At 40.8% G+C, this 27942-nt stretch overlaps 2 protein-coding genes and 1 long non-coding RNA gene across 5 annotated transcripts in view; 2 read left to right on the top strand and 1 right to left on the bottom strand.

Moving 5' to 3' along the window:
- LHFPL6 (LHFPL tetraspan subfamily member 6) overlaps positions 1 to 8178 on the top strand; it is a 252021-nt gene extending 243843 nt beyond the window's left edge. For both annotated transcript variants that reach the window (XM_073795099.1, XM_033843464.2), the window contains one exon: positions 8075 to 8178. In XM_073795099.1, the coding sequence (XP_073651200.1) occupies positions 8075 to 8082 (8 nt within the window). In that variant the 3' untranslated portion in view covers positions 8083 to 8178. The remainder of the gene's footprint in view (positions 1 to 8074) is intronic.
- Positions 8099 to 27942, top strand: part of PROSER1 (proline and serine rich 1) — a 146058-nt gene continuing 126214 nt past the window's right edge. The window contains exon 1 of the mRNA XM_073795095.1: positions 8099 to 8178. The gene's annotated coding sequence lies outside the window, so the exon portion shown is untranslated. The remainder of the gene's footprint in view (positions 8179 to 27942) is intronic.
- Positions 16331 to 26656, bottom strand: LOC141277030 (uncharacterized). Of its 2 annotated transcripts, none has more exons than XR_012327598.1 (3): positions 26556 to 26656; positions 25597 to 25701; positions 16331 to 16552 (listed from the first exon to the last, which is right to left on the bottom strand). It is a non-coding gene; the product is annotated as an uncharacterized lncRNA (long non-coding RNA). The 2 variants fall into 2 exon arrangements; XR_012327599.1 differs by lacking the exon at positions 16331 to 16552 and adding an exon at positions 21449 to 21588.

Below are 27942 nucleotides of genomic sequence, written 5' to 3'. Positions count from 1 at the left end.
TTTAGTGATTGCTCTAGAGCGTACAATAGGCACCGTATATTATCGCAATCACCTTCAGATTTATACTAAATAAACTACAGTAAGATATAGAGTAGAAGCTAAGGGAAGCAGGAGACCCCATCTTTTTGCCTGCGTCCACAAGGAGTAGTTCTGCCGTCACACAGAGTGTGGGCAGGGTGATGGGAGCAGGTCTTAACTCAAATGCTGAAAACTTTCTCTTTTTATCAAGATTAACATAATTTGAGTAAATACCTCTCCAACTGCTGTACATCCTTAGGGCAATTTCCAGAGATTTTAAATGGTTGTTTTTTCTGTTTCTATTTTTATAACTTTCACCAAGTTAAATGGTGTTCTGTTAGAGAGAGAATTCACCTGGATCCCCATCTAGATAGTCACACCATTCCAAGAGTCCCGTTTCCTATCAGGCCTATTTTAAAATTTTGAGGCTCAGTTAATAGGCATCCAGGAAAGTGACTGTCAGTTTTACATAAATGTAAAATAAATGTCATTGCTCTTGTTAATGAAAGTAATTTTTAAAATGATAAATCCATATTAGTTAAATGGATAATATTTCCCAAGTTACTGTATCCAGCTTGGTGGTAGATAACACTAGCCAGCAGTGAGGTTCAGCATTCTTTCCTTCTTTATTTTTTACTCAATTAGAACCGCTAAGTCAAAAAGAAAGCAAATGATCTGTGACTTTGTTAACTATTTTTCACGGCAAGGCAAGAATTCAGAATTCCAGGAGTGATCTCTCGCTGAAGATGACCTCTGGCACTCTGTCAGGTGTAAACGTGACAGATTTATGAGTGTTTCAGCCTGGGATAAAGCAGCTTATGGTTTCTTAATCTACGCCTTGGAAAGTAATTTTTTTCCCTTTCCATTGCATCATTTGAAGGTGGTTTTAAAATACCAACTAATATGAAGTTCACGAATTCCTCTGTTGAGTGAAGTAGGTCACATACTTTCTGGAGGGAACTAAACTCTCAGCAATCATTCTATCCTATCTTGGCTTTCTTATAAATTTCTGATATCCTATCTTTAGCAGTGACGTCTTGAAATGTCACCTCCGAAGTGAGAGGTTTAGGCTCTTCAGGATTCTTGATATATTGTTGAGCTATGACACTTGAATAAGCTTCATGGAATCATACAAATGGTTTTTAGTGGCCTTATAAGTGTTGTGATGATCTGGCTTTATCATAACTTTAACTTCAAAGGCTGACACGAGCATCTTCTCCTTTGAGAGTAGGGGGATTTCAGAGTGGAAAAAATAGGCTTACACTGCTAATTTATTCACACAGTAGACTGACAATACATTTATTCCCTAGGCTTAATTTGATTGATCACAATTGTCCTTCTCACCACAACCATGGAATTCAGAGGAGGAGTCATTTGTTGACTGACAGCTGCCGTCTCTATGTGAAGTGCTCAGTGGATACTGGCAGAGACCTTTCCTTGCTGAGACTTTAGCTCGCGCTTTGTCGGTGTTCATGTCAACACGTTTTTTTCCAGTCTACACCATGGCTCATAAAAGAATCCTTAACTGAAAACTATTTTTCCTTTTCCAAATCGTGGTTTCCGCGTCGAATATGTCCAAGCGTCTGCATGCCCGTCTACTCCATACACATAGCGCACATATGCTAAGGGCCAGTTCATGCAACACAATACTGCAATTCAATTCTGACACTAATGACCCAGAGTTCGTGCACACTGCATAGGTCAAGGGCAGAGTTCCCAACCAGACTGTCCACTTCAGATGCCAGTTCAGGAGTACCTAGGACATCTAGACTTCTGGCCAATTGGCTGTAAGTTCAGGAGTTCCCAAGACCCCCTCAGATTTCATAATTTGCTACAATGACTCACAGAACTCTGGAAAGCTCTGTACTTGTGATTACAGTTTTATTATAAAGGTTACAAATCAGGACCAGCACATAGGGCAAGGACTGGGACAGTCCTGAATACAGAGTTCCCCTGTCCTCTCCCTGTGAAATTAGGATGCACCACCCTCTTGACATATAAATGTTTTCATACCAGAAGTTCGGCCAAGCTTCGACGTTCAGAGTTCTTATCGCGATGTCACCACACAGGCATGATTGATTGAATCATTAGCCACGTGACTGAACTCAATCGTCAGCATCCGTCTCCTCCTAGGAGGGACATCTAATATCACGTGGCTCACACTACCAGCCCACTAGTTACACAGCAGGTCTTTCATGCGTGGCTGGCCCGCATCCTGAAACTATCTAGGGACCCATCATGGGACCCATCATGAAAAACAAAAACACTCTTAGCACTGAGGAAATTTCAAGGGTTCAGAAGCTCCATCCTAGGAACCTGGTACAAAGACCAGACAGATCTCATTATTCAACTTACATCTTCAGCCAGTTGTGAAGCCAGCCCGTGAGTTAGTCATGGCCCTTCCTCCTGGTGTTGCTGTTTATAATATGCAGTATCCATGGCTCCATTTGATGAAAGCTCTGCCTGTCTCTTATCGAGCTGTCTCTCTGAGTTGGAGATTACTATCGTTTGTACCTGTGTCTGCATGAAGAGTGTGACGCCGAGATAGCCCGCTACAGTTTTAGACTTTCTTTGTCTTTAATCACTGCTAGTGCTTATTGAGTGCTTGCTATTTCTCAGGCACTGTGCTCAGCTATGTACATGCATTTCACCCTCACAACAAATATTTAAGAGTATCTGCTATTATTATCACCACTTTACGCATGAAGAAGAGGGTGGCAAAGAGACATTTTGTCCAAAGTAATTTGCCCAAAGTTACAAAATGAGGAAGTGGCACAGCCAAGATTTGTACCCAGGCCACCTCGTTTTCAAAGCCTGTGTCCTTACCCATTAGACTGCACCACTTGTAGCAGCAAGAACAACAGCTTTGCCCTGGAAAGTTCTGGAGAAACTCGGTTTATCATAAAAGCAATTTTTCTTTATTTGCAAAATGATGCAAAAGCATCTGTGGCTTATGTCATAGCACGACAAGGGTTCTCAAAAGAAAACATACTTAGGACTCAGGTTAAACAAAAAGACAATCCAAAACAATTCAGTTTTCGAATATTTGTCATTCCCTGGATGCTTGTGAAAAAATCTTTATAGATTCCCTATCCCAACACACGCAGAGTCAAATTCTATATTGACACTGGGGAACCTTTTCATTATTCTTTATTATGAAGTTATTCGGAGTTGGAGTATTAATGCTTTTACTTTCATCCCTAGTTTTACACCTTGACTATCCACTTTTGACTCAATGCAAGTTTAAGAAAATGAAGGAAAAGTTTAAATGAGGTAAAAATTCATTAACCAATATATATTTCCTTCACTGTACAAGGGGGGTGGTAATCCAAGTGAAGTGCTGTGAAGTTTACAAAATACTAACATATATTAAGTGCCTCTAGTGAGCCTAACACTGTTCCAAGAGACAGATCTAGAATTTTATCATCAGTGGGGCGGGCACCACCAGGCTCGCTGGAAGGCTCGTTTAATGTTCCTTCATTCCTGCTGCATTCTTTTCTTATTCTGAAAAAAAAATACTTGTTTTCTCTTGCAGACATGGATTGTTACTTTCATTTTTGGCAACCAGAAAGAGGGGAAGCATCAGACTGTGTAGTCAGAGAAGGAAGAGTTTTTTGTTTGTTTTTTGAGGTACGCGGGCCTCTCACTGTTGTGGCCTCTCCCGTTGCGGAGCACAGGCTCCGGACGCACAGCCTCAGCGGCCATGGCTCACGGGCCCAGCCACTCCGCGGCATGTGGGATCCTTGCGGACCGGGGCACGAACCCGGGTCCCCTGCATCGGCAGGCGGACTCTCAACCACTGCGCCACCAGGGAAGCCCTGGAAGAGTTTTTGATAGACACCTTCATAGAGAGCTGGCAGGGACACAGCATCAAGAACAAAACTGCAAAGTACTGAGAGACTGTGATGTACTTTGTGTTTTATTTTATTATCACAACCCTGATACTACCTATTTTTCTTCTGTTATTTCTTTGTCCTAAAATTTATGTTTTTGGGAAATGAGGAAGTGCTCTTTATTCACTTATATACAGATATTTCATAAACCTCTTCTGTAATTATGAAAGAAGAGGTAGCAGACATTTAAATTAATGTGGTCACTGTTCTTTATTACTTTTCATTTCTCCCCAAACTCAACAAGCTGACTTTAAATGGACCTTCACGATAAAATTTTTTTAATTGAATAATTCACAGCCAGGACTTGTAGGCCTAGTGGCCCTGATTCGAACTGACCTGGTTTCTGTAAGTTCTCTTTCAGAAATTCAGCCCTACAGATCCTCCCAGGTTTCTAGACAACAAGCAAAAACACTGTAGCTGTTGAAACTATGTGAAGGAGCCCACGACAAGGGCCTTTCATAGATTTTCCAGCTATGTTTCAGTTTAAAAAAAATAAAAGGCAACTCCTCCTCTGAACTACAGACATCGAGAGCCAGCTATTCACTTTTGTCTAAAATGTAAATCTTCTCTCGAATTGAACTGGTTTGGGCGCAGCTGGTTGAGAGGTGTGCTGCGTGATTACCTGCACGATTTGCTTTAAGACAACTCGCGATGGAGCTGAGCTCTCTTCAGAGGAGAAGCTGGAATTTTCCTCCAGCACCCACAAGGCCTCCAGCTCTTGGCACCACTTTGTCCTTGGCCTCTGACTCACTTCTCCTCTTTCTAAAGCCATTCCATTTTCTAGGAGTGTTTCTGCTTCTTTCCCGCCCCCTTCCTAGGTGTCCACGGCTCTCTCTCTCCACCTCAGGAGCCAAACTCCCACCTGCATGGCTTCAGCCTTCTCGGCCCCCTCCTCAGGTTGGAGATCTCATCTAGAGTTTGAGCCCCTGTCCATCACTTATGACCTGTGTCAACCTGAACAAGTTACTTAACCCCCTCAGCCTCGACTTCTTCATCTGTAAAATGGGAATGATATTATTTCTCATATAGGCTGGTTAATGAAGTGAGAGAACGCGTGTAAACTTCTTAGCACAGAGTCCGGCACACATTAAGGGCTGGTAGCTTTTGTAATGAGGATCATTTACTGTACCCAGCAAAGCAAGAGGCCTTTTTTTAGTGTATCGTGATGTCTGCTGGCCAGTGTCACGTGATGCCTAAAAGGACGGATTCAGTGGGTTCAGCTCCATCATCTGCAGGGCTTGGGGGCAAGAATACAACTTATGCCCACTCCCACTTTGTTCCCACTCTCAGCTCTGTCCCTCACTTCGAGGTACCTCACACAGGCATGTGTGTGATACCCCAGCCTGCATGCCTAAGCTGTGTCCAAACCTACGTCCCTCCTGTCCTGCAAATAAGCACTCCTTGGCCACCTTGCAGGCCTTAGGATGGAGGGGGGATGCTCTCCCTGCAGGCTGGCAGTGGCTGGAGCCCTTGGGTGGGGGATTCATGATGCTGGGTACCTGGAGTGTGGTGGAGGAGAGGAGGGTGGCCTGGGCTTGGTGCGTCACATTGTCCCCCATAGAGAGATGTGGCTGCAGGTTGGCCGGAGAAGGGCACTCCAGCAGAGGGACTCAGGGCCGCTCCCCTGGCTGTCTGGAGGGAAGCACGTCGTGGTGGAGAACCACGCTTTAGAGAGGGCTGTTTCTCTGCCTTCCACCTCTCTAGCCAGCTGGGGGCCCTTGTGTCCCGTACAGTTACAGGGTGACATGCCAGCAGTGTGGGCGGGAGCCCGGGAGCCCGCCCTTCCCACTAAAGCCCTGACAACTCCCAAAGGGCTCCCTTTTCATGAACACCAGATCCCCTTTGGACCGGCCCCAAGGAATGCGAATTTCCTTCAATGCTCAGTTCTTGGGGGTTTTTTTGGCCATGCTGCTTGGCAGGTAGGGGTGTGGGATCTTAGTTCCCCTGGTCGAACCTGCATCCCCTACAGTGGAAGCGTGGAGTGTTAACCACTGGACTGCCAGGGAAGTCCCAGTTCTTGCTATTGTGACGTCTGTGCTCCCCTTCCCAGAGCTCCCTGCTGAGCTGCAACAGAAAGTTTCTACCCCTCCCCTTTCCTAAGTTTCTTTTGCTTGGCATTTGCTGGGTAGACACAGAAGAGGCACTGGGAAAAGCTCATCTTAAATACCAGGGAACTTAGAATCAGAATCTCAGGATACAGAAGGAGTGAAAGAGATCTGCTTGCTGGCTGTAAGTAACATCTGACTCTAGAAACCCCGGTGAGTGAGCCATGGAGGTCAGCACACCCCACTGCCTGCAGAATCGAGGTTACGGTCCCTCTGCGCCTTTAGAATATATGGGTACGTCTACATTAGCAGCTTTCCTTTTATTACTGAGCGTCTCGGCATCCACACGTTGTGCGTATGACTGCAAGGGATTTGAGGATTTATTTTTTAGAAATAATTTGGCCAGAAAAAGTTATAAATTATAATTCAATAACAAATGCACCCTAAAGATAGAGCACATGTGGTGGATGGTAAAACCTCCCCAGAAAAGGAAGTCGATGACTTTAATTATGAATTGTCAGAGTGACATTTGGGACCTAAGCAGAAGTACCATCCCTGGAGTGCAAACCATTGAGCTCTAGAAGTGGAGGCCTGGCTTCCTTCCCTTCTGAGCAGGAATGCTTTGCTCTGGTCACCTCAAGGGTCCACTTCTCTGCCTGGGGCCCAGCTCTCACTAAGCAGCTGATTAGTTCAGAAGTGGGTTGGTCTGGTGAAACACCCTTGTGTATGAAGCTCTATACAAGGGAAGGAGCTTCTTTAAGGTTTTTTTGTTTTGTTTTGTTTTGTTTTGTTCTGAAGAAAGCACCGTATCTGACTGATATTCCAACTAATGGGCTACAGAACATGGGTTAATAGGGGTTCCATCTAAACAGGGATCTACAATTGAAAAGCTTGGGAAATGTTGAATTAAAAACAAATCTATCTGCTTCTGGACATATACCTAAAAGGACTGAAAGCAAAGTCTTAAAGAGATATTTGTGCACCCATGTTCATAGCAGCTTTTTTCGTAGTAGCTAAAACATGGAAGCAACACAAGTGTCCATTGACTGATGAATGGATAAAATAAAATGTGGGCTATATGTACAATGGAATATTATTCAGCCACAAAAAGGAAGTTCTTACACGTGTTCTATAGATGAACCTCAAGGACATTGTGCTAAGTGAAATAATCCAGTCCAGTTATATGAGGTACCTAGGGTGGCCACGATCATAAAGACAGAAAGTAGAATGGTGGTTGCCAGGGGCTGATGGAGGGGGAAATGGGGAGTTATTGTTTAATAGGTATAGAGTTTCAGTTTTCCAAGATGAAAAGAGTTATGGGGATTGAGGGTGGTGAAGGCTGCACAGCAATGTGAATGTATTTAATACCATTGAACTGTACATGGTTAAAATGGTAAAGTTTATGCTGCGTGTATTTTAACACAATTTTACTTTAACACGAAAAAGAAAGGAAAACAAATCTAAGAATATTTGTTTTAACTGCAGGATATCTCAGAACCTTTATTACGTCCAAGTGCAATATTATTTAAAATGAGAGGGTATAAAACACATTTTCCCAAAATAGATTATACTTTAGAAACTGTTAATACAGACCACTTTTTATTCCTTGATCTTTTCCTGTCCCTTTTCCAGATACATCTTTTGAATGTCTAAGTTAGGAATGTTATTTCCTTTAAAACATGATAACTCAAAATGTTCCTTGGGGGTGGGCGAGATTGACTCATGACTATCGGGGCCTAATGTGACCCACTACTTGGCCATCTCAGGAGGAAAACAGTGAAACATTGTGCAGTGTTTCTCAGGGAAAATCAGATGTAGGGGAGCAATTTCTGTGTGGGATATTCACTGGCACCTGTGAATTTAGGTACCACGTAGCTGCACCGTTCAGGCAGGCGCCACCCAGAGTTCAATCTCCAGTCCTCACAATAAGCTTGTTCCTAGCTATACGTCCTCAGGTCCCATATCCCCTCTCCTAAGAGACCCACCCCTACATGGAATGACTCTTATTAAGGAGGAACAAATTTGGGGAAAATGGCAGTAAGTTAAGCATTTAGGAAAACACTCATTCTCCCAGAATGATTTTATTATTTACCTCTGTCTTTTCCTTTTTTTATTTAGTTCCATAGATCCACCTATAGCCCAAGAAGCATCGATTACTCTCCTTGTGACACTTGAAGCTGCTGACCTTTGTCTAATTCAACAGACTTCCTGCCTTAAGAGAGGTAAGAGGGTCTGATTCAGGAGAGGGCAGGGGCCGAGAAATAAGCCTTCTACTTAAACTAAGATGCTGGGAGTGTCTGTGTGTGTGCTCTTAATTTCAAAACACAGAGTCTACTTCTGGACAAATATCTAGCTATAAGGAATCTATCTTACCATGAATTCTATAAACATGGTGATAATACTCTCCAAATCTCAAACTGGGACATATCATCTGGCTAAAGGATTTGTTTTTTGATTTGTGGAGTCACTTAATCTTTATGAGCTATACATTAATCCCATTTAGTTAGTCAGTAATGGAAATCTTTTACTGGAGAAACTAGAATTTTACAAAAATCATAACTGTACCAGGAAAGCTGGTATATTTATTATTCTTAAACACCTGATCCTTTGTAATTCTCTTGTGAATCCAGACCTATTACACTCTGCCAGTTATTTTTTAAAAAGCTTTTATCACTCAATTTACATCAGTGAGTGAAGCTGCAAGATAGGTTTTTTTCTCCTTCAAAACTGTAGCTTTCCCCCTCTGAGACATTGCACACAACCCTCTACAGCATGAATATGTCTCAGAGTCATGGGACTCCTTGCTGACCCAAGCCTTCCAAAATTCATGTGTGATGCAGGAGTGGAGAAAGAATTCAAATCTGAAAGCCAAATCTCTGAGTTTCCTGTGTTATTTGATAAAATATTAAATTAGCATTGTCCCTGTCAAGTTCTGGTTTATTTTTAGGCAATCATGTGAGCATAAATGCCTACCACCTGTCCAGGAGAAGTGGGAGAGTGTACACTATGTAATCCTCCCAATCAAGTCCCCATATCTGAGTCAGAGTTGGCTTGCAGTGGGAAAACAACAGGGCAGTTGAACCTGATTAAATATGAGAACATTGGCAATGCAGATTTGCAGGTCACCCCACTTTACACCTTCCCTGTCACCTTATGCAGGGTAAGACCTGGACCATAAATCCATAAAAAAATTCACCATCTCAAGAAATTTTAGTTTTTCCTTGCTTTTAAAATGACTGTTAACTCACTTCCTTGAGCCTTTTAATTTTCACTTCATTAAGGAAAAATACCTAATTTAACAACTTGGGAACTTTGAGTTTCTACTAGACCTCTTCCTCAATCCGTAACAAAATTGTTTATCAGACAATTTCAACAGGACCAAAGTTTATCCAAAAAGTTCTCTTACAAAGAGAGAGCAAGGCTTTGATTTCTTATTGAGTAGAGTGCTGGTAAATGTTTAACAACATAGTAGTTGCCAATTTCCATGGTGTAAATACTGCCCCCACTGGCTGGCTTAGTTAGCAGTGTGTCACCAGGGAGTGCAGAGTTGGGTAGAGATGAGAAAGCCAGTAGGAGCTGATTTCAGCACATCCCTGAGTTTATCCCCCTAGTCTACTTGTTCCCAAATTTTGGGGTGAATCACTATCACTTTTATTAAAAGTACAGAGGTTGATGCAGATTTCTGGTGCCGAGGCCAGAGCATCTGTGTATTTAACAAGTTTCCCAGGTGATCCCGATACTGCAGTCTGAGCTCTCGTTCTTATGTTCATTCCTATGTAAGGCTAATCTTGTATATGTAGTATTGTCATTCCTGATCAAGAACTCTACATTTTCATGAAATACATTTTCATAGCACACAATTCACTAAGATATTATTAAAAGAGACTAAATTCACTAAGCTGTAATGAAAATAGATTCTAATGTTCAGAATGAATAATGATCATCCTATTCACTTTGATATAATAGACTATATTCAGCTCATTACTTTTCATTATCTGGATTGTAAAATATGCTGTGGAAAGCCAAATTCCATATATTTTAGAAATTAGATGAAATCTTTATGGAGCACATAAATATGCTTATCCTTGAGTCGTGAGAAATATTTGCATCAGACATTTTCTTTGTAAAAGTGATTTACGTGACAGCTACCTTTGCTCGCCATCAGTTTTCTTCCAACAGGATTATGCCAAGTGCGTAGTGAATATAATGTTTTGTTTATGACAAAAAATTCAGATAAATATACCAACTTCCTCTGAAAATGTTTGCGTGATTTTCAAAAAGGTTTTGTGGGGTAATTTTATTCCTTTTCAGGAATGAATGAGTGCATTTCATTGGAGATGATTTCACTGCTTTAGAGCTAATGTTTTTCCAAAGACTGCATTCACTCCACAGATATCTACCAAGCCATATTCTTTAAAGGAGTTTACAATCAAATTGGGGTTAAGAATTCCTTCTATTAACAATTACAGAAACATACAGGAGGTATTTGAAAACCGAGGCTGGTACCGATCGCTGCGTGTACGTTCCAGGTTGTTTGTTGGGAGAGACAGACATGCAAATAATCACCTTTGAGGGTGACAAATGCTGGGAGACAGTGACTAAGGTTTCCCTGATGAGTCAGGACAGCTTCACAAAGAGGGTGACATGTGATCTGCAGGATAATTCGGAGTAAGGAAAGTGGAAGCAGAGAGGGCGTTTCAGGCTTCGGAGGAATGAGACCCAGGCACCTGGCTCAAGAAAAGAGACTTTCAAATTGTTCATTTGAGTAATAAGTACTCTCCTACTCTGGACACAGAACTGTGCTTGACACTTGGGGGAAGGAGAGTAAAGAAGTGGTATGGCCCCTACCCTCAAGGTGTTCATGTGCCACTTGGATGCCTAAGACTTGAACATATTAGAGAAGGAAGGGGAAACGACACAAGCAAATGCCATGGGGTGCATCACAGATATTAAGTGATGGGGGGTTACTGTAAAAGGGTAAGAGAGATGTGGGCTGACAGTGTTCAGGGAAGTCTTTCTGGGTTAAAGGTATTCGGACAAGAGAAGCAGCATTTAAACAAACAACACAAAGCAAACAAGCAAACTGGTGAGAGAACAGGTTGCGTGGGTGACAGGAAGAAAATTAGTGTGACCAGAATAGGGAATCCTGGTGAGAAGGGTGGAGGGTAGGAGGAGGGTGTGGCGGAAAGCATGTAATTCAGAGTCCTGACTTAGCTTGAGACTGGTCAAGGATTTGGGGGAAAATGGAAAAAAAAAAGGCTTTATTTTTTCAGTCTCAGCGTCTTTAACGATAGAATGTGAGGTAAAACCTACCTCACAGGCTTGGGAGGATCAAATGAGGCAACTTATGTGAAAGCATTTTGTAAACCGCTATGTACTATAAATATGGGGGTGATTATCAATGGATGGGATTCTTGAACGCTGGTTCCTTTCTAAGAAGCCACAGCCGTGCCTGGGTATTTCAGCTTTCACGAATGGCATTTTTCAGCGTGAAGATACACATTGTGTGCCACATTTAGATCTTCCCTCCGGGAGCCAACCTCAGAACCAAAACATTTCTAGTTGAAGAGCCTATATATTTTTTTAAAAAAGCAAAAGGTGGTTTCCAGTTTATTTTATTATATCTTAAATGATAAACTCAACAATGTTTATGGTTTAAATGTTTAAATAATAATGTTAAATTACGAATGGTTAACATTTTAGTGATTTTAGTGTGCATGAGTTTTCTTAATCTTTCTTTCTTAAGATTACTAAAGAAAAAAAAATGGAAGAACTTGTTTTATTTAAACTGAAAAGTGTTCATTGCTGATCTGATTAACGGATGTTCTTTTGGGAAGCATTCTTTGGAAATGAAAACAGTGCTTCTGACCTTAAAATGTCCATGGATGACCTGATTTTTCTCAAGTGAAACACTAGGGGTTAAAATAACTGAGCGTGATTCTAGGCCTAATGTACCCCAAGGATTTTACTGGCCATTCTCCCGTCCAGCTACTCAGCCATGCCCACTAAAGTGACATAAATACAATAAACACTATTTTAAAAATTCATTCTTTTATGTATCAGAGAGTGATATTTTAAGAAGAAAAGTACATTTTACAAATACAGTTTCCTATAAATTTGCGCAAAAGGAGAATTTCCAGAATAGGTTTCAGTTATTTTTCTCATTTGGAGAATGATACTCTTTTTCACACATAAAACTTCAGATCGTCCCTCCCATCACTCTTCTTAAAGTTTTCACAGTTTGTGAGAAAACACCAAAAGTAAAACTGTTACCTGGTTCCACAGAGTTTCTGCCTCAGCTAAGCTCTGGGGCATGTGTGTCTACTGTGGGTCTAACATCTGTTCAGCCCATGGACTGATCTTCACTTTTCTGATTTAGTTTCACTGCATTTCTTGGAAGAACCACCCACTTGGATCTGCTCAATGATATATTACTGAATTCCTCACCATCACGGGTTTTTTCCTCTCCTAATACATCTGGAATAAAAATGGATTTGAAAATTAAGTACAAATTACATTTCCACATTCAAGGAAGGAAAAAAGATAGTAGACGGCTACCACTTTTCATTTCAAATTGCTCAAAATACTTCTCAAATATGGCTAAAATCCTTCATATTTTCAGGTACACTGTACTTATTTCCTTGGGAAGAGGAAAACACCTTTTTTTTGCTCATTTTATAAGTGTAAAGAAAACACGGTAGCTCAGCTATCTGGTAAATTCTAGAAAATAAAAATAGGGGTATTGAGAATGCCAACCTCTTTGGTTGTTAGAATGGACAGGTTGTGTTTCAATGCTGCCAAAACATTTGTAGAAAATTGGCAAACTAATGTAAACCAGCGTCATGCAACCCTAAATCCCCCAGTTCTTTGGTTGAATCCGATTCTTGTTGCTTTGGTGGTAGATTTTAGTGAAATTATTTTATGTATATAAAATAGGGCATGGTAGATTAATGATGGCCATAAATTCTCCATGAGTCCTCCCAGTAAAGTCTGGCCTTAGAGGAGTGACACTCTGTGACTCCCCAGGCTGGGTCATAAGAAGTCTTGCTGTTTCGGCTTTTGTCTCTGGAACATACTCTCTGTAGCCCTGAGCTGCCCTCTAAGAAGTCCACCCACACTGGGACTGCCAGGGTAGATAGGCCACATGTAAGTTTTCCAGTAGGCAGTCCGACCTGAGCCCAGCCTTTTTAGCTACCCTACCAAGTCACGTGGGAGTGAAGCTATCTGAAACCTCCAGACCAGCCCATCCAGTCAATCCCATATGGAACAATGGAATCACTCAGCTAAGCTCTGCCTGACTCTCTTAACCACAAAACTGTGATGTAATAAAATGCTTGTTGTCTTAAGCCCAATAGATTATTTTTTTTAATAAATTTATTTATTTATTCGCTACGTTGGGTCTTCATTGCTGCACACGGGCTTTCTCTAGTTGCGGTGAGCAGGGGCTACTCTTCGTTGCTGTGCATGGTCTTCTCATTGCAGTGGCTTCTCTTGTGGAACACTGGCTGTAGGCGCACCAGCTTCAGTAGTTGTGGCACACGGGCTCAGTAGTTGTGGCACACGGGCTTAATTGCTCCGCGGCATGTGGGATCTTCCTGGATCAGGGATCGAACACATGTCCACTGCATTGGCAGGAGATTCTCAACCACTGCGCCACCAGGGAAGTCCCCAATAAATTCTTGAACACACAGAAAGGTGCATTCTTTGAGATAGTTGGATTCTTTTTTTAAAAATTTATTTATTTTTAAAATTTTATATTTATTTATTGGCTGCGTTGGGTCTTCGTTGCTGCACACAGGCTTTCTCTAGTTGTGGTGAGCAGGGGCTACTCTTCGTTACTGTTATTGGTCTTCTCATTGCGGTGGCTTCTCTTGTTGCAGAGCACGGGCTTTAGGCACACAGGCTTCAGTAGTTGTGGCTCTTGGGCTGTAGAGCGCAGGCTCAGTAGTTGTGGTGTATGGGCTTAGTTGCTCCGTGGCATGTGGGATCTTCCCGGACCCAGGATCGAACCCGTGTCTCCTGCATTGGCAGGTGGATTCTTAAACACTGCGCCACCAGGGAAGTCCGAGATAGTTGGATTCTTATCCATTGGCTTCTTTACCTTGCCCCATGGTTATTATAAATGGCATCTCTTTATAATTCTCACAATAATCTTGCAGATGTGTGTTATTACCCTTGTATTACAGATGAGAAAATATGAACCAAGAGAACAAGTAACTTGATTAATATGCAAAAGCATGATAGACCAAGGATTGAAACCCAAGCCTCTCTAGCTTCAGAGTCCTAGCTATTATCAGAGTGAGAATCTTAATTATCGCCGATGCAGTCCCATAGCCAAGAATCAAAATTTCTTCTGGCTATTTCAGGCTCTAACTCCATGAGTCTCAATCAGGGGTCAGCACACTTTTTCTGAAAAGGACCAGACAGTAAATATCTCAGGCTTTGGTCATATGGTCTCTAAAGCAACTACTCCACTTGGCTGTTACAGTGTGAAAGCCACCATGGGCAACATGTAAGCAACTGATAGTGGCTATGTTCCAGAAGAACTTTATTTACAAAATCAGGCTGTGGGCTAGATATGGCTCCCAAGCCACACATTGCCGATCCCTTATCTACACATCTGAGATGATTGTGTTTGAATCTTCTTTGAGTTTTTGGAAAAGAACCTCAACTTTTAAATGAAGTGTTGACGGCACTTTCTTACAATCCAGTTTTAAACCAAAGTTGAAGTTTTTACTAAGTGTCAACTGTAAACAGAATATATGTAAGTCAGTGGAAAGTGTAAGTCAATGTAGAAGGTACCCCCAAAAATGTACATTTGGAAGCATTGTTTTTAGAGCTTTTTTTTTTTCTCTACCAAATTAAAAATCCTGGAAAAGGGTGGATTATACATAAAGATAAACTAGAATGTGTGGAATGTTCTCCATATTTGCATTACATATCAGAATATCTTTAGTCAATTGTTGCTTTCTTTAATCCTTTGGAGCTACGGAGATGTTCCTGATAGTGATTACAAAGTATTTCCTGAAGCATTTTGCGCACTATTTATAGAATCCATTCCCCCATCCTGCAGCCTGACAAGACCTCCTGGGCCCTGGGGCTGAGTTGCTGGCTGTTTGACAGCTGCACATCCATGTTATGTGCTAAGTCAGCACAGAATATTCCCAGCTAAGGGAAATGGAAACTACGTGGGTGATCATGGGCAGCGAGAGCCATTGGTCGTAGCTGAGAACTTCACTTGAAATTGGAAGAGTTGGTTCTTTACCAGTGAGTACTAAGGTCTTGAAAATCAGAGAGGGTCAAGATTTTAATTTCTGAAAGACTTCTCTACAATAACCTTTTAGTGTTAGTTGAGCCACCGCAAGTTATTTTAAACCGTGCTTCTCATTAATTTTTTTGTCTTTCTTGTTATCTTGGACCCATTAGTCTATTAAGTTTTAAGTGGCTTGAGTGCAGGAAATAAGGATTTTTTTCTTCGTTATATTATCGTTCCTATTGCTTGACATATAATTGTGTTCAGTTCATTGTTGAAAAAATGAATCATAAATCATTCCCATACTTCTTGGTCCAGAAATTGCAATGTCTGGCTTGACCCTCTTTCTTCAAGTTTTTTTATATCAAATATATATACACATATAGGCATATGAAGACTTCTTATATGCAGTCTTTAGTTATCCAAGAATGCTATGAACAGAATAGACAATCTTATCATCAGTGGCTCCTGTTGCTCTAATAACATTTCTTTTGTAAACAATTTGATTTTGTAAATTCTCTGCCCATAGAATTTCCAATCACCTTGAATTTATTTATTCATTTAGAAGAGGTGATGTATACACAAGGTGCACAGTTTTAAAAGGTATGAAGTAATATGCAGTAGTGAGAAGTTGTTTTCCTCCCATTTTGTCCCACAGTCCTTGGTTTCTCATTGCTTTATCCAGAGTTTTGAGCGTCCTTCTACAGACCTATACCGTATATTTTATCCCCCCTTTAATTTACATACACAGAAGCATACTGTATGTACTTTTCTACATCTTGCTTTTTTCACTTGTTACTGTATTTTAGAAATGACCCCATTTTAGTCCATATAGAGATGGCTTTTAAAAACATCTGCTAGTATTTTATTGTGTGGGTGGACTGTAGTTGACTTAACAAATATTTATTAATGTACATTATGTTGTTTTTAAACATTTTGCTCTTGCAAGCAGTTGCTGTAATAAATACTCTTCTGCATATGTCTTTGTGAACATGTGAGACACTATATATAGGATAACTTCCAAGCAATAGAACTGCTGAGTCAAAGCAATATGCGTTTTGCACTTTATTGGATATTTTCAAGTTGACCTCCATAAAGCTGTAACAATATACACTCAGAGCAGCAATGCATTCGTTCTGTTTCACATTTCCTCCACATGCAATGTCTCATCAAACTTTGATTTTGGTTACTTTGATATGCGAAAAATGTTCTCTTCTTAGAAGGATTTAAGTTGAAGCTTTCTTAGTTTGCTGAAGACTGGTCAAGATGTTTGCTGAAGACTGGTCAAGGTTTTTGCACAATTTTCTATGTAATTATTGACATTTTCTTCCTGGCTTATAGTTCTGAGGACATTAAGGAAATAAGACTTTTGTTAGACATATGTATTGAAAGTTTTTTCTCAACTTTTGTCTTTTCTTTTTTAATATAGTCAGAGTTGTCAACCTTTGGGGACTTAGGAAGTATTATATAACATTGTTAATAATATATAAAAATTCACCCATGTTTTCTTATAGTACTTTTATAATTTTTCTTTTGCTTTTTTTAAAAAATTTTAGTGCTAGATTCACCTGGAAATTTTGGAGTAAAAAAATGGACTTCTTTTTTCCAGAATGCTATGAAGAAGTTTAATTGGATATTGTGAGCTCCCCCCTCTTCACCGAACACCCATCAAAAAACAATCACAAAACACAAGTATGAGGGGACCCTTGATATCGATGAAATACAAATAGTTGATAACTTGCCTGATACGGTTAAAATGTTATGTGTCCGCTTGGCTGGGCCACAGTCCCCAAATACTTGGCCAAAAGGAATTTTGCTAACTGATTTGCAGATCTGAACTGCAACGTTGGTTCTTCCCTGGGTCTCAAGCCTGTTGGCACACCCTGCAGATTTGGGACTTGCTGGCTTCCATAATCATATGTGTGAATTCGAAAATTCGCATATAACTTATAGTCAGCCCTCTGTATACGGAGTTCCAGCATATCCACAGTACCCTCGGATTCAACCAACCAATGATGGGGTAGTACTGTAGTATTTACTATTGAAAAAAATTCACATGTAGGTGGACCTGTGCAATTCAATCCGTGTTGTTCAAGGGATATATATATCATAGTTCTTAACATATAAAGGGCCTCAATAATGTTATTCCACCTCCAAACTTCCTACTTTCTTTTTAAGACACAGCTCAAATGTGACCTTTTATATTGTATCAGTCTATCCATTGAGCCTGCTAGAAGTAGATATAAGCTTAGATTACAGATAGGCTCAGAATTACTGGAGAACTTTTGCAAAGATACACAGGACTGTGAATAGAAGCCAACATCACCCAAGGTTTCATTTCTTCCCTAAATGGAATGTATATAGGAGCTTCACAGTAAACTGGAAAAACAGCTTTGCCTTTTTTAGATGACAACCAGAACTTTAAGAAAGTACTTTATCTTGGTTCATCTAAAAGAAAGGCTTTCATGTCGTTGGCTTGCTGCCACTCTATACAGGTGTGGGACAACTATATTGTGGAGGTTTCAGGGGAGGGTGGTAGGCAGAATAATGGTCCCCCAAAGATGTCCATGCCCTAATCCCTGGAAATTTCATATACATTACCCCACAGGGCAAAAGGGACTTTGCAAATGAGATGAAGTTTACAGATCTTAAAATATATTATCCTAGATTATCAGGTGGGCCCAATGTAATCACGTGGGCTTTTAAAAGTGGAAGAGGGAGGCAGAAGTGGCAAAGATGCACCAGAGGAAGAGGAAGGAGAAAAGATGCGGAAGCAGGGGAAGGACTTGACCTGTGTTTGCTGGCGGCTTTGACCATGGAGCAAAGGGACCATGAAGTTGGGAAATTAGGCGGCCCTACTTGCCGGGGTTGCTCCAGCCCACAACCAGTTAAGAAACAGGGACCTGGCATGTGGCCCTGCTGACATCTTAATTTCAGTGCAGTGAGATCCATGCAGGAAGCCCTGAGTCCCACTGCTCTGGGACTTCTGCCTACCGAACTGTGAGATAATAAATGGCTGTTGTCTGAAGCTGTGGTAAGTTATTATGGCAGCAAGAGAAGATGAGTACAGAGTACAGGGGCTCAGAGGTGGTTCACCTGGTGCCCGGCTGGCATACGGATGCTTCAGCTCGCGGCACAGGCACCTGGTACAATTAGCTGTTGATGGGCTATCAGGGTGTGTTTCAACTGCAAGGTAGGGATCAGAAATCAAAGCAGCATATGCCCGAACACCCAAAAAAAGGGTGGGCCACTTTGATGAAAAGGCAGCAGTACAAATGCAGCCTTACGGTACTTCACTAACAAAGACTCCTTGACCCGGTGCAGTTGGGAGGTCTCTCTCATCCTTTTACGCTCTGTTCTGCAGCCATTCAGTCATTGAGCAACCAAACCACATATTGAGAGCTGCCAAGCGTTGTCACATGGACACTTGTACATATCGTGTTGTATCTATAAGTATTTATTTTCACGCCCATTTCCAGCTCCAGCTCGCAGCACATTGCTGGCACAGAGTGGGCCTTTATAACTGACAATAGACAAACGGATTTCAATAATTAATTCATCCTACTTAATAACTGGGAGTGAATGTAATTATTTCGATCCAAAGTAAAATAATCTCATGTCTTTCTTCCCTGAAGTATTGTACAGTGATAGACTTTTCACTGTGACCTCTCATCCTAGAATACAACAGCTAATCACAGGCTTCTTGGTGAAAGAAATACATTCAGATTATTAGACTCATATAATCATTGTTTTGAACATCCTTTGATTTTCATTTCTCTTATCTTTTTATTATTATAACCTCAGTTCTTTAATCCTGTTTGGGAAGTTCAATATAAAATAGACAGAGAAGCCTGTCACTTTCCCGGTTTACTAATATCACAGGCCTAAGGATGAAATTTAAAACTCTTATGTTCATATTCCAGCTGTTCTGTTCTGGCAACAGATTTCTTTTTAATTGTACATTCCTGGAGGAAACTGTCAACTACAGTTGCCTGTCTCGCATGGCGTACACGTGTTGCTGTTTTAAATCTAACAACTTCGTCTCTTCTAGACAATGCCCTGTTATCCTGACCTGGTTCAATCAGGCTTGTGAGTGAAAAGCAAATCATCGAAAAAGCAGTGCTAGTTCTTTAGTTCTTGCATTGTCAGCTCTAAATATTTGATAATTTCTGCAGTAAAACACTTCAATCTTCCTTTGACTTTCTCATTCTTACCACATTCAGTAGCCGCAGACATCTTGACCAAGTTGTCATACGCCTCTTTGAAGTTAGAAGTGTGGAAATAAAGACCAACCAAATGAGAAAAGCAAAGCTTATTTATTCAGAGCTTGCTACAAAGGAGTCAGCCGTCATTACTTGCATTTGGCAGGTACTCAAAAGCAGGCAGAGGAGTGGAAAAGCTTTACTGTGGACTGAAAGGAAGGTTCAGGTATGTCCTGAGTGGGCGCTGTTGTCATGGGGAAGCCGTAGGTGGGTTAACAGAAGCAGGACATTCTATGTGATTGCATATTGGCTTTCTCTAGTTGGTCTGAAGTTGGAAGTGGGAACAAAAGTTAGAAAAACTCAATTACTAATTAGGTCTTGGCCCTTTGGGGTTGAATGTTACAGAAGTTATTGTTCAGCTTCCTGGATTGTTACTGGTGATGGCAGTCGGGCCTCCTGTAAGTCTTACGCCTAGCAGGCTGGCTTCCTGGGCTGTTGATTGTAGATAAGGGGGCTGGTTTCTGGGGCAGGTTCTGGGTCAGAGTTCTTTTTTTACATATGACCCAGCCATAGTCCATTTGCATATTCGGTTTCTCAAATGTAACTCTGTGCTTTTGCGAATATGGTCCTGGTGCTACATTCTACACTAAGCGTAAGTCCAAAACTTACCTCCAAAGAATATTCCTTTGTTAAAGTTTTGGACACATGGCTTAAGAAAAGATGTGACGCTTGAGATATATATTAAAACCAAATTGTACATAAGCCTAAATTTGGGTGGATAATCACCCCTGATCCAAAGAGTTCCTTTATTAGGGGAGAGATTTAAAGTTTATAATTTTTGGGTAATTTTCTCTCTGAGACATTTAGATGGGCATCTGAAGAAGCACAAGACAATCTCTCTTCAGGACTCTGAACATCAGTGGGCATTGAGGTCCTCTGAACATTTACACTTGCAATTTTTAGCCCTTATAAATCGTTTTCATGAATGTAGAGGGAGATGAAATACAGTAATGGAAACAGGTTTATCATAAAACAAAGGTTGTTTCTATTCTTACAAAAGGCATTGTAATTTGATCTTCATTCCACTGTGTGCTAACTGTTTCCTCCTCATCAGATACTAGGTCAAGCCTGGACCACTAGTTCCATAACTATTAAGTACCTATTATCTTAATCCAGGCAAGAACTCGGGGAAAGATGAAAAAAAAAAGATCATGTAGAAAAGCATTTGAGGTCCTCTGATGAAGGATAAGCTACAAACCATTATTTCCCACCTAAGTCTTTCCAGCCCCTTTGCTTCGATGTAAACTCAGATTATTTTTTCCATTTGACAAAAAGGTGCAATGAAGGATTAGTCAGGCAATGACAGGAGGATGGAGTCTCCAAATGGACTTCAAGGAGTATTCTAATAGATTCAATTGACTGTACTCACAGAGCTTTGAAAACTGCCGCATCCCTGCCCGATTCACCAGTGGAACCTCTATTTTACAATATCACATAGCTTGCCCTGAAAAACACCTTCCTGTGTTCTCAAAGTCTGCAAAGTTTCCCTCACTTATTCTTTTTCAAAAAGCCAGTTCTTCTGCCTGTAAGTTTAGTGGATCACTCTGCATCGTTTTCATCCGTTATAGAAGAGCTTTCAGAGGCAATTTGGGAGAACAAGATCGCTTTGGAATTGGATTTTCGGGGAATATTTTCATATCACGGCTACCAATTTTTTCCCTATGGAGTGATACAGAGCACTTTGAAAATCTTTCATAAGTGCAAACCCCATTCAAAGTTTTTTTCTATTTCAAATCATTTAAGGTGGAAGGACCTATTATATACATGAACTAAGGAACGTGTGATTAAACATCATCATTTCTCAATCCTTTTGAGTTTCTGGGCGGCATGCCTCCATGATTTGTGAAGTTAGGCCAGAACAATTCTGCCTCAATAAAGCAATACTTTTATCCAACACTTACTGTCTCTGTGACCACCCTTCCCTCCCCCCACGCAAGGAAATCTTAATCATAATAAGAATGAGTTTGGGAGGGGAACTACTCCTTAGCAAATGAATGTGATTTATTCCAGAGAGCCCTAGCACACCTTGTACTGTAAGTAACCACACAGGGCATCTGGATGAATGTGGAGTTAGTCATCTTTCTGCAAGCCATGCAGAGCAAAGGCTCTCGTTCTGTCTGGAAGAAAACAGAATAGAAAGTTCTCAACCAGATGCTGTGTTGGTGACAATTTGTGAAGTGCAAAGTTTTCCCACAACACAATTTCTCACCATTGGTTCACCATTTAAAACTGGGGCATTTGGGACTAACCTGGTGGTGCAGTGGTTAAGAATCCGCCTGCCAATGCAGGGGACACGGGTTCGAGCCCTGGTCCGGGAAGATCCCACATGCCACGGAGCAACCAAACTGTGTGCCACAACTACTGAAGCCCATGTGCCTGGAGCCCGTGCTCCACCACAAGAGAAGCCACGGCAATGAGAAGCACACACACCGCAGCAAAGAGTAGCCTCCACTCGTGGCAACTAGAGAAAGCCCATGTGCAGCAGTGAAGACCCAACGCAGCCAAAAAAATAAATTAATTAATTAATTGAAAACAAAACGAAACCAAAAACTGGGGCATTTGAAAGACTTCTGGAGTAATTAAAGGTACGTTTCTCACCAACGTGACTGGTAATTATTCAGAGTCAAACATCTGATAAAAAGAATCAGTGAGTTTGGAAAGGCAATTCTAATTATATTCTGCAGCCAAACTGTCTGTTTCTGTACTGGTACTTAGTGATTTTTTGTTTGTTTTTTTGTTTTGTTTTAGTTCTTATTTCATCCTAGATTGTATTTCATTTAGTTACAGGATTGTCCTTCTCATTTGATATTTTTATTGAGGCAAAAGAACTTTTTAGGTGTTATATTATGGGATATATCTTTGTATCTGGACTTCATGCTGAACTTCTCCAAAGCTATCTCTCTTTTTTTTTTTTTTTTTTTTGCGGTACGCGGGCCTCTCACTGTTGTGGCCTCTCCCGTTGCGGAGCACAGGCTCCGGACGCGCAGGCTCAGTGGCCATGGCTCACGGGCCCAGCCGCTCCGTGGCATGTGGGATCTTCCTGGACCGGGGCACAAGCCTGTGTCCCCTGCATCGGCAGGCGGACTCTCAACCACTGCACCACCAGGGAAGCCCACCCAAGCTATCTCTTGATGGGGGAAATTTATTATTTACAACTGTCCCCAAAAATGAACCAAAACTTAGTAAACATGTTTCACAAGTTGGCTCAGAATTGAAGAAAGACCATCTAAATGTCCACAGCATATAGCTGAGAACACTTGCCCACGGTATGACACAGGAACACAGGAAATGCCTGCCCCCTGGTTATCTTTGGATCAGTTTAGACCTACTTCCTTCCGATTATGCAGGAAACTGTCTATACTTATATTCTGCTTGCAGATTCAAGATAAGATATAAATTTTATAAGATATAAAATATCAATTTAAGATATAAATTTGGCAAGAAGAACAATGCAGAGTTTTCTTGGGAAAAGATTGTGTTAAAAGCATTCACACCACTGAAACAGTCTAATTACTGTGATTCACCAACAGGTGACCCAAATAATGGCCCTCGCATTTCAGGCTTCTGATACACTGAAGAGCCCAAATTCAACTGAACTGAGCCATTACACCATTTTACTTAATATCTTTTATTGATTTATTAATTCATTCATCTGTTCATTCATTCATTCAGTAAATATTTATTAATGGCAGAGTATGACATGCTAGACCCTTTACATACATTATATCTAATCCTGAAGAAAGTGTGTTATTATGCCCATTTTACAAATAAGGAAAGACCCTCAGAGAGATTAACTTTCCCAAAGCCACATAATTAAGCAAGCGATAGACCCATTGTTTGGAATGAAGACTGGCTTTCAAACTCTGAGATTTTTCCCATGACATCACTCTACTTCGTTATCAATATACTTCGTGCTCATAGAAAACATTTTCCCAAATCATGTTCCCTGAAACATGAATGCTATGAAATGTTAGCAGCCATTATTTAAAAAAAAGGGGTTCCATGGTCAAACACGTTTGTGATCATTGCTAGATGCTCTTGTGCTCAGTTGTCTACTCTCCCCTTCCTTGTAAGAGAATCTTGCATCCCTGCCAATCACCGTGTGAGGCACTGTGCCTTCTGTCGGAGAGATAGATATCCCTTGCCCTACAGCCTTTGGGCTCAGCGTGTGGCATGTTTTGGCCAATGGAATATGAACTTCCAAGCAGAAGTTCTAAGACGCCTTGGAAGTTTCCACCAGCCTTCTTGCTGTCATATCTCCTACAAGAATAGCATGTTCTACGTCAGGGCTGTTCTTTCAGCCTGAGTCCTGGAATGAGTAGGCATGTGGATCAGAGCCATGATGACCTGCAACTAGTGACATGTATCATAAAAAATAGATCTTTGTTGTATTGCAAACTGCTGAAATTCAAGGGTTGTTTGTTACCGCAGCAACATCAACTAATGTAAAAATACTGTACGGGATATCCCCTTCGCAGATATTCAAAAAGAATTTGAGCATATTTTAGGTTCTTAGAAGTCCTACAGTAAAGAAAACATTGAGAAAACCTAGTGGATTAAACACACATATACTTACACCTGCTCTGTCATTAACTGCTGATAAAATGTCAGTTAGAGGGATTTTTAAAAAAGAAGCCACAAGGACAAAGAAAACAGGAAATAGGAAAGAAGTAAAGAGCAAACAAGAGATGGCATCAAACTACTGGAAGCTGTAAAGTAGAATGTGTATTAGTTGGGAACGCACACACAGTTTAGCACAACAACACGAAGTTTCAAAGTTCAGGGAACAAAAAGTTCCTAAAAGCTTCTAGAGATGTGAAAAATAATAAAAATCGGGTCTCATGTAAAGGGTATTGGGTATGAGGAAAACTAAGATGAGATATGCCTATTTTTGTTTAAGCCTGTAGAAGCACCTGATTTTTAAACATTGTGTTTTTGTTACTTGATAACAAGTGGAACTTCAATTTAAAAATAAAAAATTCCAACTAAGTGCGCTCACTTGTTTGACCACAGATCCACTTTCATGTTCTTGAAGAACAAATGGTCTATGGATCTGGCTTTGAGAATAATCGCTCTGAGAGGTGGAAAAAACAAAAAAAAAGGAAAATTTTGCAGAGGAGTAAACATAACTATGTTCTCGAGTCTTTTGCGTACGCGCCAATAGTGCCAAATGGAAAAGGAAGTCATAATGAGTTCAAGTGCGCTGTCTGTGAAGCGCTTACACAGCCCCTACCCTTTGCACTGCTTGCAGTCAGGTCAGCAACTTTCTGTGGATTTCACAGGCAGGGGGCGGGGAAGCGGGGGAGTGAGCAGGTCTTTGTGAAATTTGATCTCATCCTAGCATATCAACAACTGGTCTTTGATGATGACATTCCAGATCCTCAAACCATCATCATTTATCAAGGAGATTGCCAAGATACATTCCTTCACTTTGGAATTTCTCTTGCCTTTGGAGTTCTCCATTGATTTGTGAAGACTCTTGTTTCTAAAATTTCTGAGGAGATACCCCATTTGAGTGGGTGTTATGAAATTACTGGGGGTGAGATAAACTTGATATTCCGAATATATCTAACCAATGCCATTCTCTCTTTGATCTATAACACTTTTATGACAATAGCCTAGTAGACTTTCGGAAAGTTCCATTGCACTGCTGCCTCATTTTGAACTTATTCTCAACTTTGATCTAAAGAGTTTTAAAAACCCTTTTCACACATACTCCTGTTAAGCCTGGTCTCATCAATTTTATATTTGGATTCAAGTTCCTGACCTTACATTTATCCACCCTAAATATAAAGTGTGGCCTAAGGGATCCTTTTTGGACCATATTCTGTCATTCAACACATATTTCACCACTCACAGCTTCATGTCACCACCAATTTTATAAGCATCCTATTGCTTAAAATCATGAGCCAGATGAGGCCAAGGAAATCAATCGGTACGTTTAGCAACAACTTGTGTTTTGTTTTTGACCACACCATGGGGTATGTGGGATCTTAGTGCCCCAACCAGGGATCGAACCTGCGTCCCCTACATTGGAAGCGTGGAGTCTTAACCACTGGAACACCAGGGAAGTCCCTAGCAACCACTGATAAATCAGTTTTGAATATACTCAGTTATAAACTTACCCAGCCCCAATTTCCCCAGCCTGTCCACTGGATGTCATGTCAAATGGCTTGCTGAATTCCAGAATCATCACATGTTTCACTTTCTGTTGTGCCGGTCTAGTAATCCTTTCAGAGAAAGAAAATGTAATAATTTTATACAACATTTTAAATTAACACATGCTGGCTTGGCGATCACCATTTCTTCTTCTGAAGATTGCCTCACAGATCATTATTTCTAAGACATTAATTTTACAATTTTCCTCAAGATTGCTATTAAGAGCAAAATAATCTACTTTCTTCTTTGGGAAAATTAAAAACATATGTGGTCATGTGCTTTGAGCATTTCTTCTCTTCCCCATAGTTCTCCAAAAAACACTGATGATGTTTCATGCATCTTTTAAAAAGTGATCTCAGTACTCCAAGGACCAAGGCGATGCCATCAATCCTATCCCTTTCGCTACAGTCAGGGACAAATTTTGTCCTGCCTTTTCTAGCTGGATGACTCCTGTTGAACGAATAACACTTTCAGGCACACATAAATCATGACTTAGTTTTCCCTCTGAAAAGCTCTCCTGAATAACAAAGGGCAGTCTTAATTTAGAAAGATCTCTTTTCTTTTCTGAGGGCCATACCATCAATTCGTGATGTCTTCTAAACACTTAGAGATCTCTTACGAATAAACATAAATCACTGTATTTTCTGGGAGGGAGGAATGTTAATATCCACTTTCCATGTAAATACAATCCTAAGGGCATCGATGGCACGCCTGGAAAGAAAGTGTTGTTTAATTTGTTGTTGGCAGTACGAAGTGGCCTTCTGGCAGGCCTTGGGTTCCTAGTTCAGATGGAATAATTGAGCCTAGTCCTTGCTTTGAAGGGATCGCCTGGCGTCAGGCTGGCTGCATTCTGCATTTTCATTTGAAAGTGAGACTTGCTTAACCCTTTCCACCTTGTCAGTCACTGAGTTCCGTGTTGTCTTACCTCAAATTAGAAGAGTAGGCAGAGAATCACAAGACCTCCATTGGTTCCGCGTTCAGTTTTGACAAGATCCCAGTAGCAGGCTGATAGCTGTTCAAAAGGGGTGGACTTAGCTGTTCTATCAGAGAGGCAACAAGTCCAGAAGACTAAAGGTCATCTCCAAGTGGAGGCTACATTCCTTGGCCAGAGACTCAAATCATCAAAATCACTAGCTGCAAAGATCTGTAGCTCAAGGGAATCATTAGTTGTGAGGTCCCCAGTGCACCAGAATGTGTCCACGTGCGGTTTTCTGCTATCAGGAGAATCTGCTGTGGCACTTGTGAGCATTCATAATATAAGCATGAAAAGCATCATTACCAAGTATACGTTCAGCTCTAAGAACAGTATATGGAATCAGTTCCTTTGTCCTGGAAGGAGATGTTATCTTTAATTTGCTACAGGATAAACAAACCAATCTTTTACTGTCAGGGAGACACTATCTCTAGCTTCCAATATAAATAACCTTGTTATATAAATAACCTTTGTTATATAAATAACCTTGAAAAGATAGCTCAGAACAAAGGCAGACAGTACCTGTGCTCATAAAACATACAGAGGTATGAGAGGCCGGTGAAGAAGCACCTCTCAGTTGCATTCTCTTAGTAAATCAATTTTATATGAATCTGTGTTTCTAGCTGTGTTTCTTTGGAACTCAAGACAGTGAAAATAAAAGCTGTAGAGCTGGAGGTCAAATTAAAAACCACAATAATAATGACTATGACTGTTACTGTTTTAGTCCATTCTGGCCATTATAACAAAACACGGTAGACTGGGTAGCTTATAAACAACAGAAATTTATCTCTCACTGTTCTGGAGGCTGGAAGTCTGAAGTGAGGGTGCTTGTGTGGTCAGGTCTATGTTTGGTGAAGGCCTGCTCCCCAGGTCATAAATGGTCATCTTCTCACTGGGTCTTCACATAGGGGAAGGGACTAGGGAGATCTGGGGCGTCTCTTTTATAAAGGCACTAATCCCATTCATGAAGGCTCCATCCTCATGACATACACACCTTCCAAAGACCCTAACACTCTCACGTTGGACATTAGAATTTCAACATAAGAATTTGGGCAGGGGGACGCAAACATTCAGCCCATAGCAATTACTGAATGATACCATATAATTTTATAGATTATTATTTATAGTTGAATAACCGTGAGGAGGCGTTTTTGATGGCCACATGTGTTTGGCTCTTTTTACTGACGCTGTAGTTGATAAATTCTAACTATTGAGAGAAAATGGGTGTTTGCCAAGGGAGTGATGTCAATAGAAACATTTCAAAATGGGAACATACAGATTAAATGTTTAATTCATCTATTGCAAACTATATCATTAACACAAATTACCTTCAAGGTCT

The sequence above is a fragment of the Tursiops truncatus genome, chromosome 18 (assembly GCF_011762595.2).
Source record: "Tursiops truncatus isolate mTurTru1 chromosome 18, mTurTru1.mat.Y, whole genome shotgun sequence".
Classification (NCBI taxonomy): Eukaryota; Metazoa; Chordata; class Mammalia; order Artiodactyla; family Delphinidae; genus Tursiops; species Tursiops truncatus.
The sequence above is the reverse complement of the archived record's forward strand: the minus strand, read 5'-3'. Positions and strand labels throughout refer to the sequence as shown.